The sequence below is a fragment of the Mustela lutreola genome, chromosome 2, assembly GCF_030435805.1.
Source record: "Mustela lutreola isolate mMusLut2 chromosome 2, mMusLut2.pri, whole genome shotgun sequence".
NCBI classification, from domain to species: Eukaryota; Metazoa; Chordata; class Mammalia; order Carnivora; family Mustelidae; genus Mustela; species Mustela lutreola.
This window is the reverse complement of record NC_081291.1, coordinates 93,784,248-93,803,453: the sequence shown is the minus strand read 5'-3', so window position 1 is coordinate 93,803,453 and position 19,206 is coordinate 93,784,248. Positions and strand designations below refer to the sequence as shown.

The 19,206-nt window shown below is 42.1% G+C and overlaps 1 protein-coding gene across 4 annotated transcripts in view; it reads right to left on the bottom strand.

Moving 5' to 3' along the window:
• Positions 1 to 17,122, bottom strand: part of ACP3 (acid phosphatase 3) — a 70,560-nt gene extending 53,438 nt beyond the window's left edge. For 3 of the 4 annotated variants that reach the window (XR_009350893.1, XM_059162606.1, XM_059162605.1), the window contains exons 1-2: positions 16,905 to 17,120; positions 9,526 to 9,621 (exon numbers count right to left, since the gene is read on the bottom strand). Coding sequence is in view for 3 of the 4 variants with exons in the window: in XM_059162606.1 (XP_059018589.1) it covers positions 9,526 to 9,621; positions 16,905 to 17,021 (213 nt within the window). In the remaining variant the exon portion in view is untranslated. Of the gene's footprint in view, positions 1 to 9,525; positions 9,622 to 16,904 lie in introns of all 4 variants that reach the window. The other variant, XM_059162607.1, reaches the window with a different exon arrangement.
• Positions 17,123 to 19,206: the final 2,084 nt, after the last annotated feature.

Below are 19,206 nucleotides of genomic sequence, written 5' to 3'. Positions count from 1 at the left end.
TTACTGTGCATCAGCAGCAAAATTATCTAGTGATGCTTGTTGAAATGCAGATGCCTGAGCATTGTCCTCAGAGATTTCCTGTTTGTTAGATCCCAGGGTGGCCCTGGAATCTGCATTTTAACAAGCACCCCAAGTGATTCAGATCCATGCAGTAGAGTGCCATGCTTTGAGAAACACTGCCTTCAAGTCTGTCTTTAATCCCGAGTTTTATTAGAGCTTCAGGAGTTAGAAAGCCTGTGGTCCTTGTAGCCTCTGCTTGGTCCCACTCGTGCCTTTGCTTGTGGTCCTAGCTGCCATGATCATCACTGACCCCTAGGTTGGGGAAGGAGATGGGAAAAGAGTAATGCGTGCTTTGAGTTTTGCTAGTTTCCTGGATGACACGGGTAGGTAAAGAAGCAGGTACTTTGGGCCTAATTTGTTGTACTAACTGACAGCTGCATTTTGACCAGAGTCATCTTCTATAGAGCAGTGGTTTTCAAATGTCAGTGTGCACAGAATCACCTGGAGGAGTCACTGAAACAAGGTTCCAAGAACTGAAGCCCCGAGTTTCTGGTTCAGTGGGGAGGGCCAGACAATCTACATTTCTGACATGTTTCCAAGTAATGGTGATGTTGCTCGTCCAGGGACCACACTTTGAGAACCACTGACCTGGAAGGCCATCACCTTGTCATGATGTAGATTGCAAGTACCTGGCCAAGGGCAGGAATTTGAGCTCTAGAACTTTGTGACTTCAAGAGAGGCCATGTACCAGCATCACTGGCTTCACCTTGGAGTATGTTAGAAATAAAGACTCTTAAGTCCATGTCAGACATGCTGAATTAGAATCTGCATTTTTCCCCCTAAGTTTTATTGCGATAGAATTGACATATATCACTGTATAAGTTTAAGATATACAGCATACAATTTGGTTTACATATATTGGGAAATGATCACTGTTATAAATTTAGTTAGCATCTGTCATTTCATAGAGATACAATAAAAAGAGAAAGCAGGGGGAGGAGTCAAGATGGTGGAGAAGTAGCAAGCTGAGACTGCTTCAGCTAGCCGGAGATCAGCTAGATAGCTTATCTAAAGATTGCAAACACCTGAAAATCCATCGGCAGATCGAAGAGAAGAAGAACAGCAATTCTGGAAACAGAAAAACAACCACTTTCTGAAAGGTAGGACCGGCGGAGAAGTGAATCCAAAGCGACGGGAAGATAGACCCCGGGGGGAGGGGCCGGCTCCCGGCAAGCGGCGGAGCAACCGCGCACAAAATCAGGACTTTTAAAAGTCTGTTCCGCGGAGGGACATCGCTCCAGAGGCTAAACCGGAGCGAAGCCCACGCGGGGTCAGCGTGGCCTCAGGTCCCGCAGGGTCACAGAAGGATCGGGGGTGTCTGAGTGTCGCAGAGCTTGCGGGTATTGGAACGGGAAAGCCGGCTACAGAGACAGAGCCGACAGTAAGCTCGCAGCTCCGTGTTACCTTGAACCGGTCGCAGGCTCGGTGAGCTCGGAGCGCGGCCGGAGGTCAGGCAGACGGGAGTAACTGGGCGCTGTTCTCTGAGGGCGCACTGAGGAGTGGGGCCCTGGGCTCTCGGCTCCTCCGGGCCGGAGACCAGGAGGCCGCCATTTGTATTCCCGTCCTCTGGAACTCTACGGAAAGCGCTCAGGGAACAAAAGCTCCTGAAAGCAAACCCGAGCGGATTACTCACCCCGGCCCCGGGTAAGGGCGGTGTAATTCCGCCTGGGGCAAAGACACTTGAAAATCACTACAACAGGCCCCTCCCCCAGAAGATCAACAAGAAATCCAGCCGAGACCAAGCTCACCTACCAAGGAGTGCGGTTTCAATACCTAGGAGAGCAGCAGAATTCCAGAGGAGGAGAAAGCCAAGCACGGAACTCATGGCTTTTTTCCTGTGATTTTTTTTAGTCTTGCAGTTAATTTAATTTTTTCTTTTTCATTTTTTTTTTTTTTTTCTCGCCTTCGGGTAAAATTTTTTTTTTTTTTTAACTGTTACCTTTTTCTTTTTTAACGATTTTTTACTAGTTTATCTAATATATATATATATTTTTTTACATTTTTCTTAGGTGTTTTCTTTTTTAAAAAAAATTCTTTTCTTTTTTTTTTTTTTTTTTTTTTTTTTTTCTTTTTTCTTTCTTCCTTTTTGAACCTCTTTTTATCCCCTTTCTCCCCACTCACGATTTTGGATCTCTTCTAATTTGGCTAAAGCATATTTTCCTGGGGTTGTTGCCACCCTTTTAGTATTTTACTTGCCCCTTCATTTACTCTTATCTGGACAAAATGACAAGACGTAAAAATTCACCACAAAAAAAAGAACAAGAGGCAGTACCGAAGGCTAGGGACCTAATCAATACAGACATCGGTAATATGTCAGATCTAGAGTTCAGAATGACAATTCTCAAGGTTCTAGCCGGGCTCGAAAAAGGCATGGAAGATATTAGAGAAACCCTCTCGAGAGATATAAAAGCCCTTTCTGGAGAAATAAAAGAACTAAAATCTAACCAAGTTGAAATCAAAAAAGCTATTAATGAGGTGCAATCAAAAATGGAGGCTCTCACTGCTAGGATAAATGAGGCAGAAGAAAGAATTAGTGATATAGAAGACCAAATGACAGAGAATAAAGAAGCTGATCAAAAGAGGGACAAACAGCTACTGGACCACGAGGGGAGAATTCGAGAAATAAGTGACACCATAAGACGAAACAACATTAGAATAATTGGGATTCCAGAAGAAGAAGAAAGTGAGAGGGGAGCAGAAGGTATACTGGAGAGAATTATTGGGGAGAATTTCCCCAATATGGCAAAGGGAACAAGCATCAAAATTCAGGAGGTTCAGAGAATGCCCCTCAAAATAAATAAGAATAGGCCCACACCCCGTCACATAATAGTAAAATTTACAAGTCTCAATGACAAAGAGAAAATCCTGAAAGCAGCCCGGGAAAAGAAGTCTGTAACATACAATGGTAAAAATATTAGATTGGCAGCTGACTTATCCACAGAGACCTGGCAGGCCAGAAAGAGCTGGCATGATATTTTCAGAGCACTAAACGAGAAAAACATGCAGCCAAGAATACTATATCCAGCTAGGCTATCATTGAAAATAGAAGGAGAGATTAAAAGCTTCCAGGACAAACAACAACTGAAAGAATTTGCAAATACCAAACCAGCTCTACAGGAAATATTGAAAGGGGTCCTCTAAGCAAAGAGAGAGCCTACAAGTGGTAGATCAGAAAGGAACAGAGACCATATACAGTAACAGTCACCTTACAGGCAATACAATGGCACTAAATTCATATCTCTCAATAGTTACCCTGAATGTGAATGGGCTAAATGCCCCTGTCAAAAGACACAGAGTATCAGAATGGATAAAAAAACAAAACCCATCTATATGTTGCCTCCAAGAAACTCATTTTAAGCCCGAAGACACCTCCAGATTTAAAGTGAGGGGGTGGAAAAGAATTTACCATGCTAATGGACATCAGAAGAAAGCAGGAGTGGCAATCCTTATATCAGATCAATTAGATTTTAAGCCAAAGACTGTAATAAGAGATGAGGAAGGACACTATATCATACTCAAAGGGTCTGTCCAACAAGAAGATTTAACAATTTTAAATATCTATGCCCCCAACGTGGGAGCAGCCAACTATATAAACCAATTAATAACAAAATCAAAGAAACACATAAACAACAATACAATAATAGTAGGGGACTTTAATATTCCCCTCACTGAAATGGACAGGTCATCCAAGCAAAAGATCAGCAAGGAAATAAAGGCCTTAAATGACACACTGGACCAGATGGACATCACAGATATATTCAGAATATTTCATCCCAAAGCAACAGAATACACATTCTTCTCTAGTGCACATGGTACATTCTCCAGAATAGATCACATCCTCGGTCCTAAATCAGGACTCAACCGGTATCAAAAGATTGGGATCATTCCCTGCATATTTTCAGACCACAATGCTCTAAAGCTAGAACTCAACCACAAAAGGAAGTTTGGAAAGAACCCAAATACATGGAGACTAAAGAGTATCCTTCTAAAGAATGAATGGGTCAACCGGGAAATTAAAGAAGAATTGAAAAAAATCATGGAAACAAATGATAATGAAAATACAACGGTTCAAAATCTGTGGGACACAACAAAGGCAGTCCTGAGAGGAAAATATATAGCGGTACAAGCCTTTCTCAAGAAACAAGAAAGGTCTCAGGTACACAACCTAACCCTACACCTAAAGGAGCTGGAGAAGGAACAAGAAAGAAACCCTAAGCCCAGCAGGAGAAGAGAAATCATAAAGATCAGAGCAGAAATCAATGAAATAGAAACCAAAAAAACAATAGAACAAATCAACGAAACTAGGAGCTGGTTCTTTGAAAGAATTAATAAAATTGATAAACCCCTGGCCTGACTTATCAAAAAGAAAAGAGAAAGGACCCAAATAAATAAAATCATGAATGAAAGAGGAGAGATCACAACTAACACCAAGGAAATACAAACTATTATAAGAACATACTATGAGCAACTCTACGGCAATAAATTTGACAATCTGGAAGAAATGGATGCATTCCTAGAAACATATAAACTACCACAACTGAACCATGAAGAAATAGAAAGCCTGAACAGACCCATAACCAGTAAGGAGATTGAAACAGTCATTAAAAATCTCCAAACAAACAAAAGCCCAGGGCCAGACGGCTTCCCGGGGGAATTCTACCAAACATTTAAAGAAGAACTAATTCCTATTCTCCTGAAACTGTTCCAAAAAATAGAAATGGAAGGAAAACTTCCAAACTCATTTTATGAGGCCAGCATCACCTTGATCCCAAAACCAGACAAGGATCCCACCAAAAAAGAGAGCTATAGACCGATATCCTTGATGAACACAGATGCGAAAATACTCAACAAAATACTAGCCAATCGGATTCAACAGTACATTAAAAAGATTATTCACCACGACCAAGTGGGATTTATTCCAGGGCTGCAAGGTTGGTTCAACATCCGCAAATCAGTCAATGTGATACAACACATCAATAAAAGTAAGAACAAGAACCATATGATACTCTCAATAGATGCTGAAAAAGCATTTGACAAAGTACAACATCCCTTCCTGATCAAAACTCTTCAAAGTGTAGGGATAGAGGGCACATACCTCAATATCATCAAAGCCATCTATGAAAAACCCACCGCAAATATCATTCTCAATGGAGAAAAACTGAAAGCTTTTCCGCTAAGGTCAGGAACACGGCAGGGATGTCCATTATCACCACTGCTATTCAACATCGTACTAGAGGTCCTAGCCTCAGCAATCAGACAACAAAAGGAAATTAAAGGCATCCAAATCGGCAAAGAAGAAGTCAAATTATCACTCTTCGCAGATGATATGATACTATATGTGGAAAACCCAAAAGACTCCACTCCAAAACTGCTAGAACTTATACAGGAATTCAGTAAAGTGTCAGGATATAAAATCAATGCACAGAAATCAGTTGCATTTCTCTACACCAACAGCAAGACAGAAGAAAGAGATATTAAGGAGTCAATCCCATTTACAATTGCATCCAAAACCATAAGATACCTAGGAATAAACCTAACCAAAGAGACACAGAATCTATACTCAGAAAACTATAAAGTACTCATGAAAGAAATTGAGGAAGACACAAAGAAATGGAAAAATGTTCCATGCTCCTGGATTGGAAGAATAAATATTGTGAAAATGTCTATGCTACCTAAAGCAATCTACACATTTAATGCAATTCCTATCAAAGTACCATCCATCTTTTTCAAAGAAATGGAACAAATAATTCTAAAATTTATATGGAACCAGAAAAGACCTCGAATAGCCAAAGGGATATTGAAAAAGAAAGCCAACGTTGGTGGCATCACAATTCCGGACTTCAAGCTCTATTACAAAGCTGTCATCATCAAGACAGCATGGTACTGGCACAAAAACAGACACATAGATCAATGGAACAGAATAGAGAGCCCAGAAATAGACCCTCAACTCTATGGTCAACTAATCTTCGACAAAGCAGGAAAGAATGTCCAATGGAAAAAAGACAGCCTTTTCAATAAATGGTGCTGGGAAAATTGGACAGCCACATGCAGAAAAATGAAATTGGACCATTTCCTTACACCACACACAAAAATAGACTCAAAATGGATGAAGGACCTCAATGTACGAAAGGAATCCATCAAAATCCTTGAGGAGAACACGGGCAGCAACCTCTTCGACCTCTGCCGCAGCAACATCTTCCTAGGAACAACGCAAAAGGCAAGGGAAGCAAGGGAAAAAATGAACTACTGGGATTTCATCAAGATCAAAAGCTTTTGCACAGCAAAGGAAACAGTTAACAAAATCAAAAGACAACTGACAGAATGGGAGAAGATATTTGCAAACGACATATCAGATAAAGGACTAGTGTCCAGAATCTATAAAGAACTTAGCAAACTCAACACCCAAAGAACAAATAATCCAATCAAGAAATGGGCAGAAGACATGAACAGACATTTCTGCAAAGAAGACATCCAGATGGCCAACAGACACATGAAAAAGTGCTCCATATCACTTGGCATCAGGGAAATACAAATCAAAACCACAATGAGATATCACCTCACACCAGTCAGAATGGCTAAAATCAACAAGTCAGGAAATGACAGATGCTGGCGAGGATGCGGAGAAAGGGGAACCCTCCTACACTGTTGGTGGGAATGCAAGCTGGTGCAGCCACTCTGGAAAACAGCATGGAGGTTCCTCAAAATGTTGAAAATAGAACTGCCCTATGACCCAGCAATTGCACTATTGGGTATTTACCCTAAAGATACAAATGTAGTGATCCAAAGGGACACATGCACCCGAATGTTTATAGCAGCAATGTCCACAATAGCCAAACTATGGAAAGAACCTAGATGTCCATCAACAGATGAATGGATCAAGAAGATGTGGTATATATACACAATGGAATACTATGCAGCCATCAAAAGAAATGAAATCTTGCCATTTGCAACAACATGGATGGAACTAGAGCGTATCATGCTTAGCGAAATAAGTCAAGCAGAGAAAGACAACTATCATATGATCTCCCTGATATGAGGAAGTGGTGATGCAACATGGAGGCTTAAGTGGGTAGAAGAATAAATGAAACAAGATGGGATTGGGAGGGAGACAAACCATAAGTGACTCTTAATCTCACAAAACAAACTGAGGGTTGCCGGGGGGAGGGGGTTGGGGAGAAGGGGGTGGGATTATGGACATTGGGGAGGGTATGTGATTTGGTGAGTGCTGTGAAGTGTGTAAACCTGGTGATTCACAGACCTGGGGATAAAAATATATGTATATAAAAAATATATGTTTATAAAAAATAAAAAAAAAAAAAAAAAAAAAAAAAAAAAAAAAAAGAGAAAGCAAAGAAATTGTTTTTCCTTGTGATGAGAACTCTTGGAATTTACCCTCTTAACAACTTCCACATGTGTTAATAGAGCTGTTTTATCCATAGTTGTTACACTGTACATTAAATCCCTACTACTTATTTACCTTGTAACTGGAAGTTTGTACCTTTTGACCACCTTTTCCCCAGTTTTCTCCCCCGCCCAACCCCCTGCCTCTGGTTAACCACAAATCTGATTCCTTTTTCAATGAGTTTGGTTCTTAAAATTTTTTTAGATTCCACATATAAACGAGATCATATAGTATTTGTCTTTGTCTGGCTTTTATTATCTAGCATAATGTCCTCAAGTTTTATCCATGTTGTCATAGACAGCAGGATTTTATCATTTTTATGGCTAAATAATGTTCCATTATAATATCTATCTATCTATCTATACCACAACTTCTTTATTCATCCATTTGTTGATGGGCATTTAGGTTGTTTCTATAGCCCGGCTATTGTAAATAACGCTGCAATGAACACAGGGGTGCAGATATCTTTTTGAATTAGTGTTTTCATTTCCTTTGACTGTTAGAACCTACATTTTAACAAGATCCCCAAATGATACATTCATTCTAGGAAGCTTGAGAAACACTGCTTTAGGAAATGTGATGGCTAGTCAAGAGACTTCCAGAAGGAGAATCCAGATCTCACAGCCTGAAAGAATCTTATAGTCTTACTGGAAAAGCTGAACAAGGGAAGAGTCTTCCCACAGCCACAGGTATTAAGAAGTAGCCCTGGGGTGCCTGGGTGGCTCAGTGGGTTAAGCCGCTGCCTTCGGCTCAGGTCATGATCTCAGAGTCCTGGGATCGAGTCCCGCATCAGGCTCTCTGCTCAGCAGAGAGCCTGCTTCCCTCTCTCTCTCTCTGCCTGCCTCTCCATCTACTTGTGATTTCTCTCTGTCAAATAAATAAATAAATAAATAAATAAATAAAAAAGAAGTAGCCCTGAATTTTTATTACCATCCCCTACCATCCCTTTAAGGGGCTGAAAGCTGGGTAGGAGTAAGGTATGGTGGGAGGAGCTGTGATCGGGGAGCCCAAAAGTGCTGACCTCAAACAGCCTCTGTGGGGTTTCTCCTTTATGAAACATTGTGGTTGAATTAGGGAAGTGGTTCTCAGACTTGGCTGCACATTAGAGTCAACTGATCAGCTGAGGGATTCTAAAAATCCCAATGTCCAGGCTATACCCTAGATGAATTAAGTAAGAACCTCTGTCTGGGAGGCAGACAGACATCGACATTTTTTAAAGCTCTCCAAATAATTTCAGTGTTTAGCCAAGACTGAGACCCATTGGTTTAAATGCTTAGTTAAAAGTTTAGGGATATTCTACTCTAAACAGTCTATGACATTTTCTTAATGTATTTAAACAGTGCTTTGATCAGAGCAGAAGCAACACATGGGGCCTCCGACTCCGAACAGAAGAGCCACCCTCTGTTGCAAGAGAAGGGAGTGGTGCTCTGGAGCAGGGACTACAGTGCCTTTGTCCCCCACCCCCACCCATTCACCTTCTCCTTTAGTATTTTTTAGGAACCGCTTATAAGAAGGCCCAATCCCAGTATATCTAGCTGATAAAAAAAATCAAATTTGGCATCAGCACTTCCAAAGGAATCCTGTCTTCCCAAACCTGCTGATTCAGTTTATCAATTACAAGATTATTGTCTGCTTCCTTGGAGGGAGGCTGAGCAACTCAGGGGCTGGCTTCCAAGGATCTCTTGGCTCTCCTCAGCATCTTTAAGCTCATGTGTTCATCTGTTGCCATGCACAGCTCTTATACTTTAATAAAGCCAAACAGGGCAAAAAAAAAAAAAAAAAAAAAAAAAAAAAAGATCAAAACGGGCAATTTTATACAATTTTCCTACAGTTACTAGTCACAAGGGGTGACTTGGTCATGATCAGAAATTATCAAAGTTAACCATTACTGCCTCGCCTTTCATGATCAAAACACACTTTAGACTTTTTAGTTCCTAGGTAATTATGCAAAATAATCTCCCAGATCTGAGTAACTTAAGTGGTTATTTGGTTTCAATGTATTACAAACTCCACAGTTTCCCTTAAGACTCATCAGCAACCTTTTAGCTGAAAATCCAACCAACCTGAGTGAGTTGGCCAAATCCTTGGGGCCATGAGGATTCCTTAATGGGGTCATTAGGGAAGGTTTCAATGGGACTTCGGTCTCCATGCCTAAATACCTGAAAAGAGATCAAGACAGTAACATTACAAATTTCACTTAGGTGTTTTAGTTCAGCTCATCCTCATAGATATTCTTCTAAACCACTGGTTCTCAACATTGGGATGTGGCCAGGGCATCAGGATTTTACACTTGATCTTAGTTAAAAGGCCGAGAAGTGATTCGGAGCATCAGGATTTTTAAGACCTCCTCATTTAAGGGGTGCTTGGGTGGCTCAGTGGGTTAAGTGTCTGTCTTCAACTCAGGTCATGACCTCAGGGTTATTGGATCAAGTCCTGCGTCTGGTTCCCTGCTCAGTGGGGAGTCTGTTTCTCCCTGTCCTCCCTGCTGGTTCTCTCTCCCTCTCAAATAAATAAGTAAATAAATCTTTAAAATAAAAAAGGCCTCCCAGGTAAATCTCAGGTTAAGAACCACTGTTTGCATCTCACTAACACTTTCCCGTGTTTCAGGTAATGTAAGTGAAGAGACAGTCCATCATTAGGAAGCAGACGAGCCATACACAGAGACTGGTTTGTATATTGGGGCAAGGAGGAACACAAAGTTTAGCATGATCACTTTATTGTTTACTTTTTAAAAGATTTTATTTATTTATTTGATAGAGAGGGAAATCACAAGTAGGCAGAGAGGCAAGAGAGGGGGAAAGCAGTCTCCCTGCTGAGCAGAGAGCCCGATTCGGGCCTCGATCCCAGGACTCTGAGATCATGACCTGAGCCCAAAGGCAAAGGCTTAACCCACTGAGCCACCCAGGTACTCTGCAAGAACACTTTATTGCAGACAGGCTCTGATGAGAAGTATTCTTTCTTAATTACGGTGTAAAAGATTTTACATATGATAATACTAGTCGCTTTTAAATGTCACATACAATTTGTGACCATCTTGAGCCAATGATTTATTAATTTTTAGGAGATGAGACATAAAGGACTTACGGAAAGGGAGATTAGAAAAGCTAATTCTTAATACCTTAGGATTTGTATACATGTCATGCTATTTTGATTGCACATTTTCCTCTTTGGAGAGAGTAGTCAGGACTTTCGAAATGTTGGTATTTTCTGAGTCCAATACGCTTTCTGAATAAAATACCAAACTAAATACAAAGCTGTTTTATCAGCAAAAGATAAGACATGAAAAATACTCCAGAAGTCCAAGATGAAGTCTATACTGATGCCAGCAAGCATTTTTAATACAGAGGAGGGCCGCAGGATACCTTGCATTATCTGAGATTTCCTGCACTTGTCATTTAGCATCCTGGCTAAGATGCTCCAGGAGACACAGAGTAAGGAAGAGTTGTCAATTTTAGCCATCTTTCAGATGGGATTCCAGGAAAGTGAGGGAGGCTTGCAGGACCTGGGTTGTGTCTCTGGTGTCTAAAGAAAACTTACCTTTTGGTCCCCTAAACTGGTGAGAAATAAAAATTGCAGCAGAACAGGCCATTGTAAACAAAGACCGTGGTGTAGTGGATCTATCTATCTATCTTTCTTTCTTTTCCTTAATTTTTTAAAAAAGATTTTATTTATTTGATAGAGAGAGAGAAAGTGAGAGAGGGAACACAAGCAGGGGGAGCAGGAGAGGGAGAAGCAGGTTCCTCGCTGAACAGGGAGCCTGATGGGGGGCTTGATTCCAGGATCCTGGGATCATGACCTGAGTTGAAGGCAGACGCTTAATGACTGAGCCACCCAGGGGCCCCTCATTAGTTCTCTTTCTATAATCTAAACATATTTTGGACTTTTTAGATCCCAGGTAATTGTGCAAAATACTTCCTTAGATCTGAGTAACTAAAATTGTTACGTGGTTTCAGTTGATTATAAATCCTACAACGTTTAGTTTCCAGGGCATCTCAGCCTCAGCACTGTTGACATTTTGGGCTGGATAATTCCTTGTGAGGGGCTATCCTATTCCCTGTAGAATGTTTAGTGGCATGTCTGGCCTTTGCACACTAGAGTGCAATAGCAGTCCCTAACTGTGACAATCAAAAAGTTCTCCAGACATTGCCAAATGTGCTGTAGGGGGCAAAATCATCTCTGGTTGGGAATGCCTAAGTTGGCCAAAGGGAAGTTAGATGAGAGATATAGTAAAATAATTTACAATGCTTCTTACCAGCCTTTAACCACAATAGCTCAAGGTTTTTGTTTTGTTTTGTTTTTAAGATTTTATTTATTTATTTGAGAGAGAGAGTGTGCGAGCACAAGTAGGGTGAAGGGCAGAGGGAGAAGGAGACTTGATTCCAGGACCCCAGGGTCATGAACTGAGCCGAAGGCAGACACTCAACCGACTGAGCCACTCAGGCGTCCCTCAAGGTTTTTTGAATGCTTGATATGTCCCAGAAACTGTGCTAAGTGCTTCTCATAATTTAATCCATTCATCAGTTCTACAAAGCATTTATGAATATTATCTTCATTTCACAAACAAGGAAATCAGTCTTAGTTAAGTGACCTCCCCAAGGTCACACAGCATGTAAATGACACAGTAGAGATCCAAGCATAGACGGTGTGCCTGCAATGCGAGCATTCTTAACCCGTGTTAAGAGGCTCATTTCTCTGCTAAAACACACCCTCGCATCCCTTCAGTGGGCTATCCAGGATCTGGGGCTTCGTTATGAACTTTTCCTCTAAGATCAGAAGCTCTCTGTGTTGCAGGGGATGGGGTGGTGTTGCACTACAGGAAAACTCTGATGTAAGCAACAATCCCAAATACTACTTAAAAAATAGAACTGAGATTATGCATCTAAATGACAGTGTAGCCTAGGGAGAAAAATAAGCATGGTGCCCTTAGAGGAGGGTTATTTAAACAGCAGAGCCCTGGAACATAATCACAGGCTTGAACAAGCTTTCTTACTCAGTCCTTACAGGTCAGGAATAATTGTACCTCCCTATACTGCAGTAAGGTTTAAGGATTTTTTAAATAGTGGCTCAAACAAGCTGTGAGCTCCTCAAAAGGGGTGTCCACCAGAGACAATTAATAAACCATCCCGCTCCGCATCCCCAGACGCTGGAAATCAGTATGTGTGTGTGTGTGTCAGTGTGCATGTGTCGGTATGCATATCAGTGAGCGCCCTCAAGTACACATATGCCATTCTTGAGCTCCTGGAGTTTCAGCTGGAGCCTTTAGACTGTGCCTCAGTGCTTTTAAGCCTGTGGTAAGGCAAACTTCTTAACAGCTGCTCTGCCAAATTTGTAACTGCTGTTCTCAGTCCAGCAATCGTACTGTATGATATCCTTCAGAAACCTAAACATGTAGGGTCAGCCCCAGGACTGTTCTGCAGCCCCAGCGGTAACTGCAATAGGAAGACATCCAGGATAACAACCTCTTATGTCCGTGTAACCCTCCAGGGTTTTGTACAGTCTCTTCCCTGCTCTCTCTTTCAATTCTCAGAACTCCTGCAAGGCCAGGCTGGCCCTATTGCTGTCCTGAACCAAAAAGGAAACTTAGGTTCAAAGAGACGGAACGAGCCATCCAGATCCCTTGGTTTCCATGAATGCTACCCACTGTTTTCTCCCCCACATCACGTTCACTTTATCTTTTTAGATCACAGGTGACTTTCTAAAAAACAGAACCATGGTCTGGTTCTCCCAGGAATGATCCATCTCTATCCAGTCTGCTGAGTGGGTTTGCCGTATTACATCATCCTACCTGATCTGGCCCTGCCGACCTTGATGCTACTATCTTACACTTTTGTTAAACATGCTTAGCCACAGAGCCCCTGCTGTTGCATCCAATACATTGTTCCAGCCTCAGGGCGGTGAAGTTCCATCAGCCTGGAATGTCCTCCTCCTACTTCTAATCCTGGTGGTCACTGAATCCAGGTCCCTTCCCTTCTGAAAAAGGCAACCAAGAGAGGTCTCTTTTGACCTCCCAGACTCACCATACTTATTACTCGTTCTCTAAAAAGTTAAAAATAATGATTCTCTAAGGGTTTTCTATGGGACGCTCTGGGAAAAGAGGAGGTGGTTTCTGTGGTCAAATTTTAGGAAATATAGTTTCCTACTAGCTCCTTTCCTTTACAGCCACAGCACATATTAAAATATTATTATTATCATTTTTAAAGATTTTATTTGTTTATTTGAGATAAAGCAAGAGAGGGAGAGAAAGAGAGCATGAGCAGAAGGACAGAGGGAGAGGGAAAAGCAGACTCCCCACTGAGCAGGAAGCCAGATACCCGGACCCTGGCTGGGATCATGACCTGAGCCAAAGGCAGATGTTTAACTGACTGAGCCACTCAGGTGCCCAGAGATGTTAGACTGATTAAAGACTGACGAGTCCTGCCCTTTAGAGACCTGAAATACAATGTGACTCTTGTTTTGTTCCCAAAACGGATTTGACTCCTGAAACCCATTTTTTCTTCCAAGCAACTCCTGTTAACAACTTGTCAAACTAGCATTCCATGGGACACACGTTGATAAACCTGTTTTAAGATTGTGTGATAACTCTGTTCATGAGACAGAACAAGAGCCAAGGACAGTTTCCTGCTCTTTCTGCCAAGGACAGCGTCTCAGAAGTGGGAAAGATTTATTTTTCCTGGATCACAGAATAACAGCAAGTAGACTACCTACTGATTATGAGCTGTCTGCGCACCTAACCTCCAGGGGGAGCTCTCAGCTCCATGTGCTGGCTCCATTTCAGCAGGAATGGGCTATGTATAGGGATCAGGCTCAGAGCCTCCGTCACACAGCCTGGATTCATATCCTGACAAACCACGGCTACCACGTAACTATGGACAAGTTGCTTAGCCTCTTTGCGTCTCAATATCTTTATCTATAAAACAGAGATAGTAAAGTTTCTGTAAAATTTTAAAGAGCAGTTGCCAGATGGAGCAAACCAAACTGCAGGATGCCCAAATATTGCACGAAACATAGTTTATGCTATAAAATTATTTGCTGTTTATCTGAAATTCAAACTTAACTGGGTGTCCTGTGTTTTCCTAGGAACCCTACTTCACAGGGTTGTTGGAAGGAGGGACATTTTCCATATCGTACTCTCAGAACAGTGCCCGGCATATAATAACATCGAGTGATGATTGGTTATTGTTACAAATGTTACCACTTTAATTAGAGGCACCTTTCTTTTATTCTGGTTCTAATAATTTTCTAAGGATTTGCCTGGGTATATAATTTAACCATTTTTGGTCAAATATTCTCCATAATCAATAAAAAAAAAAGTAGTATCTCATCGCTCAAGTCCTTAGACATTCTTTGGTAAGGGCCAAGAAGCTGTATTAAGTTGCTTTTCATCTACCATTAATGGAAGAAAGCCTTGCTGGGAAAAATCATTAACATTAGCCTTGTGTGATAAATGTTAATCTTTATAGCTCCAAAAGAGCTATCTTTGTAAGGTTTTCTTGTCGTTTCTTTCTTTCTTTCCTTTTTTTTTTTTTTTAAGATTTTATTTATTCAGGGACACCTGGGTGGCTCAGTTGGTTAAGTGGCAGCCTTCGGCTCAGGTCATGATCCCAGCGTCCTGGGATCAAGTCCCGCATTGGGCTCCTTGCTCAGCAGGGAGTCTGCTTCTCCCTCTGCCTCTGCCTGCCATTCTGTCTGCCTGTGCTCACTCTCTGACAAATGAATAAATAAAATCTTTTTAGATTTTATTTATTCATTTGTCAGAGAGAGAGAACACAAGCAAGGGAGCAGCAAGCAAAGGGAGAAGCAGACTCCCTGTTGAGCAGGGAGTCTAAAGTGGGATTCCATCCCAGGACCCTGAGATCATAACCTGAGGTGATAGCAGATGCTTGCTTAACTGAGCCACCCAGGTGTGTCTGTCAGGTTTTTCTTAGGGTAGAATTAAGTTGTAGTCCCTGAACACCTGTTAACTGAGAGTGAGGAGGGAGAAAGGAAGCCCTCGACCATTTGGTAGTCAAGGGGAGTGAGCCTGTGCTGGATGGAGTAAAACAGACACAGAATTGACCACATGCGGTTAACTCCAAGTTCACTGTAATACCTCACAGACGATTACCTCTCAGCCAACTTGCCACAGGTCTACAGTGTTGAGAGTGCAGTTTCTGCTGTGTCCCCCAGACTTGCTTAATGTATGTGTTGGCAAGAAACCCATGAATATAAGTAAAAGTCCCACTTGCATGGATTTCTTTACAGAAGGTACTCGATATGACACAGGTTCTTTTTTCAGCACAGAAGTCTGACAGCTGGTAAATCACTTGTAAATAAATTGATGATATGTTTCTCTGATTCTCTCTCATTTGTTGACTCATGACCTAGTAAAGATTTATTGCACTAATAATCATAATTTGCATAATCATATGGTTATGAAATTTGTTCTGTGGAAGAGAAAGAAAGGAGTTCTGAAAACACTCAGCTGAGGAAACAGGAATTTTATGTTTGATTTTTTTAGGTCAAGGATGACCTCCCTGAAAATTATAGAAATAAATTTTGAGTATTCTCACAGGAAGAAAATTTACTTATTTACCAGCGTATTTTCCATCTATCAAAAAAGGCGAGGGAGAGAGAGATTGAGAGAGCAGGTGTGAAAGACAAAGAAAGGGGCAGAGGCAGGACGGGAGGGGGTGGAGACAGTGAGTGCAACAGGTTAAGAGAATTAGAGATACAGAGAAAATCACAAACAAGGAAACCCAGGGACACACAGGGATCAACCCCAGGACTCCCAGGAAAGTGATAAATCCCCTTCACTTCGCAAACCCCCTTCCTACCTACTTTTAAGAAAACGTCCACAGTGTATTTTCTTTCCTTCCCATTACACATCAGCCACCCCGCTTTCCCCACAACTTGTCACACATACGGAGGTGGAGAAAAACATTATTTTAATGATCAATCAAATCTACATAACAGGAAGTCCTCCCTGAAATTTCTCGAATTTAGTTTCACTTTTATGCTTCAAAGACGGTTGGCAGATAGAGTTTCCAATTTCCTGATAAAGAAAAGGGGAAGGGGCTTCTTCATGCAGAAGATGGCTGTTCTTTGGTTTGCAAGCAAATAATCATCACCCTGAGGGAAGCCTGGTTAGCTCCTGGGGCTAACGTGGCCAGCTGGGGCTTCCGGCACAGCGTCTGTGGCTGTCAGGAGGAAAACACACACTCAGGGCAGCTGTGAAATACGTGAATAAATAAATAACAGCGGCAAAGGCACAAATAGCCAAAGCAAACACTTTTTGTCAGGACACGTTAAGTATTCGTTAGGAGGAGCTTGCGAAACTTGATTATGCACTTTCTGAGTTAGGACTCTGGGAGACCACAGTAGGGGGTAAAGTGAAACCTGACCTGGGTATCAGCCCCAGCTGGTAACAGTTTTAAGGGAAAAACAAGGAGAAAAGTCTACTCACCAAAGTCACAAACTTGAGCTCCTTGGCGACCACACCTCGGTCTACCCAGGAGAGCAGAAGCCAGAAGCTAAGGCCAAGGCTTGCTGCCCTGGCCACGGGGAGCAGGGCAGCCCTCATACTGGGGAGTGCTTTCTCGGGCTGGAGTTCCGAGGTGCTGTTTCCAGAGCAAAAGCCATTTAGAGGGCAAGCTATTTAACAAAGGGCTTGGAAGGGAAGGAGTCCCTGGGCGGAGCCAGACGCAGAAATATTAAGATCACCAGGTAGTTTGGGGCGGGGTTTGGCAATTGTCTGGTTGGGTAATTTGAGGGCTGGGAGTTAGAGATCCCAGTCTTCTGGTTTGAAGGTAGAATGCTGAGAACCGGAGAGGGGAAAGCTGTTGCTCAAGGTCAGGGAGCATGTTGGGACACTTTTTTCCCCCTAAAGTTTACCATTCCCTTTTCTTTAGATAAGGTGTGATACAGTGTTTCTTTGTGGCTGTCACTTGGGAAAGGGATCTGCCTCAACTTTAGAAACCTTAGGCCTGTTATTCCTAACTGGGAATTTGGAAATTCAGAAATACAGGCACAGAAATATGGAAGGGACTGCGAGTACTGGCATATTTTAGGTCTATTCCCCAGGCCGAACTTGGCTCCCTTTTGTAAAACTCTCATGTAGCCTAGAGAGGTGTTTTTATTATTTTATTATCTGTTTTAAAAATTTCGAGAGGTGTTTTTGAATTGAAGAAAAGTAAGAGAAATCTTATTTTGAAAACTTTTAGTGACACCTTCAGATATGTGGGGTTTATCTATGGTGTCTCAAAATTAGGGTTAGAAGTACCTTTCCTAACCTGACACAATTGAAAAACGATGACAGCAACAACAAACTGACTCGTAACTCTATGCTGTCAGTCACCGTCGTGGGCCCTGAGCCCTGCATTCTGCATTCTGGGTGAGTCACAGCCTTGCCTCTCCAGCCCTGATCTCATCAGGGACGGACTGAGGGAATTTAGCTTTCCATTTTTCCCCTCAACCCATCAGCCGCATTGTAGGCTGAACCTACCCCCTCAGCAGAGGGAGATCAATGGTTGGTCTCACAAGGTGGTCTCTGGTACATTGTACCTGTGGCAAGAGGGTTCTGTGGTGAAGGGATCACAGAATGCCCAAGCGTGTGGTGTGTGGGGAAGTGGGTGCTTCTTTTGGTATGGAAGAGCGTGTGTGAAGAATAAATGAGTGTGTGGAAGGGTTAGACATTTCAGGGGATTGGGGACCCTATGTTTGCTATCACATTCTTCACCTGCCAGTCCCCATTGTCGTTTTCAGTGGGTGACATTTTGAGGAGATGCATTCAGGGATAAGGGATGGAGGTTGAGAGCTGGTCCAGGGCAGATTTGAAATTGCTGCACTGATGGTCCCTGCTGTGTGCACCAGGCAACCTGACCGAGGAAGCTCCAGCTCCCATTTACCTTTCACTTGGCTTCGACCCACATGCCTTAAATTGTACCAGATACATCATCCTGTTCAATGTTTTTTCAAGGATCAGGTTGGCTCCTTTGTTGTCCTGTCTTCTTCCTTATCTACCTCTGGCTTGATGCCTGGCTATAGGCCTAGTGCTTCCTGGTAATGTCTCTGGTTCTCTAACCCACCTATGCCTTGTTGTGTTGGGTTGGATAAAACCCACTTCTGATCCAGATCCTACTTTCTCTGCATCACCTCCTCTGGGATCTTGTAGCCCTCCAAGTAGCAACAATAGTAGTAGCGGGAGCAGCAAACAATTCTTAGAGAGAGAAACCAAAAAACGATAATTATATTGAATACATCTCAACCTAAACTGGTTCCGTTTGGAATAAGTGGATAGTTTATACTTCTATTCTCTACCATAGTCATCACCCTAACTTCTACTTTGATTATTAAATTATAAGGGGAGGAGAAGATTATAGATATAGATCTGAATACTCAGATTAAATTCACTTAAGAATCTTCCTTGGTTTCTTGAACCTTGAATTCATAAGGCCTTTGTGAAGGCTTAAAGAGTCGTCTGGAATAAATATGCAGATATGGTAGCTTTAAAGGTGAGACTTCAGGGTGCCTGGGTGGCTCAGTCAGTTAAGCCTCTGCTTTCAGCTCAGGTCATGATCCCAGGGTCCTGGGGTCGAGTCCCCCTTGCTCAGTGGAGAGCAAGTCCCCTTCTCCTTCTTCTGCTCCCCCTGCTTGTGCTCTCTCTCAAAAATAAATAAATAAAATCTTTAAAAAAATAAAGAAAAAAGGTGAGACTTAAAAAAAAAATTGGGTGTCCCAAGAAAGGGTGCCAGTAATTTTTATGTCAA